General features: G+C 50.5%; 1 protein-coding gene across 1 annotated transcript; it reads left to right on the top strand.

The window, feature by feature from the left end:
* Positions 1-451: 451 nt before the first annotated feature.
* MOS (MOS proto-oncogene, serine/threonine kinase) lies at positions 452-1,522 on the top strand. The gene has a single exon (XM_036263689.1). The coding sequence runs from the start codon at positions 452-454 to the stop codon at positions 1,520-1,522; it is 1,071 nt and encodes a 356-aa protein (XP_036119582.1).
* Positions 1,523-1,726: the final 204 nt, after the last annotated feature.

Raw genomic sequence — 1,726 nt, 5'->3', positions numbered from 1 at the left:
GCTGATGATCATTATAGCCTGCAAAGTGCGAAATAATGTCATTGTACTATTGTGGCCTTTTCAGTCTGACAACTGATAATATTCAGCAGATGAGACTGGGGGGGGGGGAGCCTATTTTAATATAATTAAGAAATAGTGTAAAAGAGGGTTGAGTCCTGGAGCACCTCAGTGCTGTTTATCTGAGAACTAGTTATAAAAATTCACTGCAGGTGTTGAAGGGAAATGCTCTCACCTGACAGACACTGTGTTCATTCGGATTGGTTTCCTCCGTCTGACGGAAACCCTGGCTGAGTAACAGCACAGATGAGGCTCAGTGGGGAAATGAAGGAAGAGGAGAAAAGCGCTGGGGCGGAGCAAAGGAGCAGCTCCTCCGTCAGGCTCCCAAACTCACGCGGGTTGTTTTTTTTCTTTTCACGCACCTGAGCCGCTCTGGATCCACTTTGAAGAGGCCATGCCCTCGCCTCTCCCGCGGCGCAGTCACCTCCTGGGCGAGTTTTCGCCGTCTGTGGACTCCGGGCCCTGGAGTAGCCCCTCGGAGCTCCCGGGTAGGGCAGGGCAGCTCTTCCTGGAGGCCACTCCTCCCAGGGCCCCGCGGCTGCCACGCCGGCTGGCCTGGTGCTTCATTGACTGGGAACAGGTGTGCTTCCTACAGAGGCTGGGAGCCGGGGGCTTCGGCTCAGTGTACAAGGCAACTTACCACGGCGTGATCGTGGCCATAAAGCAAGTGAACAAGTACACCAAGAACCGACTGGCATCCCAGCGCAGTTTCTGGGCTGAGCTCAACATAGCAAGGCTTCGCCACGAGAACATCGTGGGGGTTGTGGCTGCCAGCACGCGCACACCCGTGGGCTTTAATAGTTTAGGCACCATAATCATGGAGTTTGGTGGCAATGTCACTTTACACCAAGTCATATACGGTGGTACCAGCTGCCCTGAGGAGGAGGAGCAGGAGGAAGAGGAGGAGGAGGTGGAGCCTCCCTGCTGTGCAGGAGAGCAGCTAACTTTGTCCAAGTGTCTGAAGTATGCCCTGGATATTGCGAATGGACTGCTCTTCCTTCACTCACAAAGCATTGTGCACTTGGACCTGAAGCCGGCTAACATTTTGATCAGTGAACAGGATGTCTGCAGAATCGGTGACTTTGGTTGTTCTGAGAAGCTGGAAAATCTCCCTTGCTTCCAGACTCCTTCTTACCACCTAGGCGGCACATACACCCACCGAGCCCCAGAGCTCCTGAAAGGAGAGACCCTAACACCCAAAGCTGATATCTATTCTTTTGCCATCACTCTCTGGCAAATGGCTACCAAGGAGGTGCCTTACTTGGGGGAGCGTCAGTACGTGCTCTACGCTGTAGTGGCCTATAATCTCCGACCGTCTCTCTCAGCAGCTGTCTTCACCGACTCCATTCCCGGGAAAAGACTGGAGAAGATGATTCGGGGCTGCTGGAGGGCCAATGCCTTGCAGAGGCCAAGTGCAGAAGCTCTCCTGGTTGACCTTCACTCCCTGAAAGCTGAATTTGGCTGACACTAAACCTGTATCAAGATAAGCTTTTGTCTTTGTTTCTACTTATTTTTAAAGAAGTGGAGATGTAGGAAAAAAAACTGTAGGATATATTTTTAGAAAATAAAGTTACTAAAAAATCCTTTAGCCTCAAATGCTTTTTCTAAGAGCTACAAATTTAAAAATGTTCTTAGTACTGTTAGTAACTAACCTTATTCCTTTATAAAG

Source organism: Molossus molossus, unplaced genomic scaffold (assembly GCF_014108415.1).
Source record: "Molossus molossus isolate mMolMol1 unplaced genomic scaffold, mMolMol1.p scaffold_m16_p_16, whole genome shotgun sequence".
NCBI lineage: Eukaryota > Metazoa > Chordata > Mammalia > Chiroptera > Molossidae > Molossus > Molossus molossus.
The sequence above is the reverse complement of the archived record's forward strand: the minus strand, read 5'-3'. Positions and strand labels throughout refer to the sequence as shown.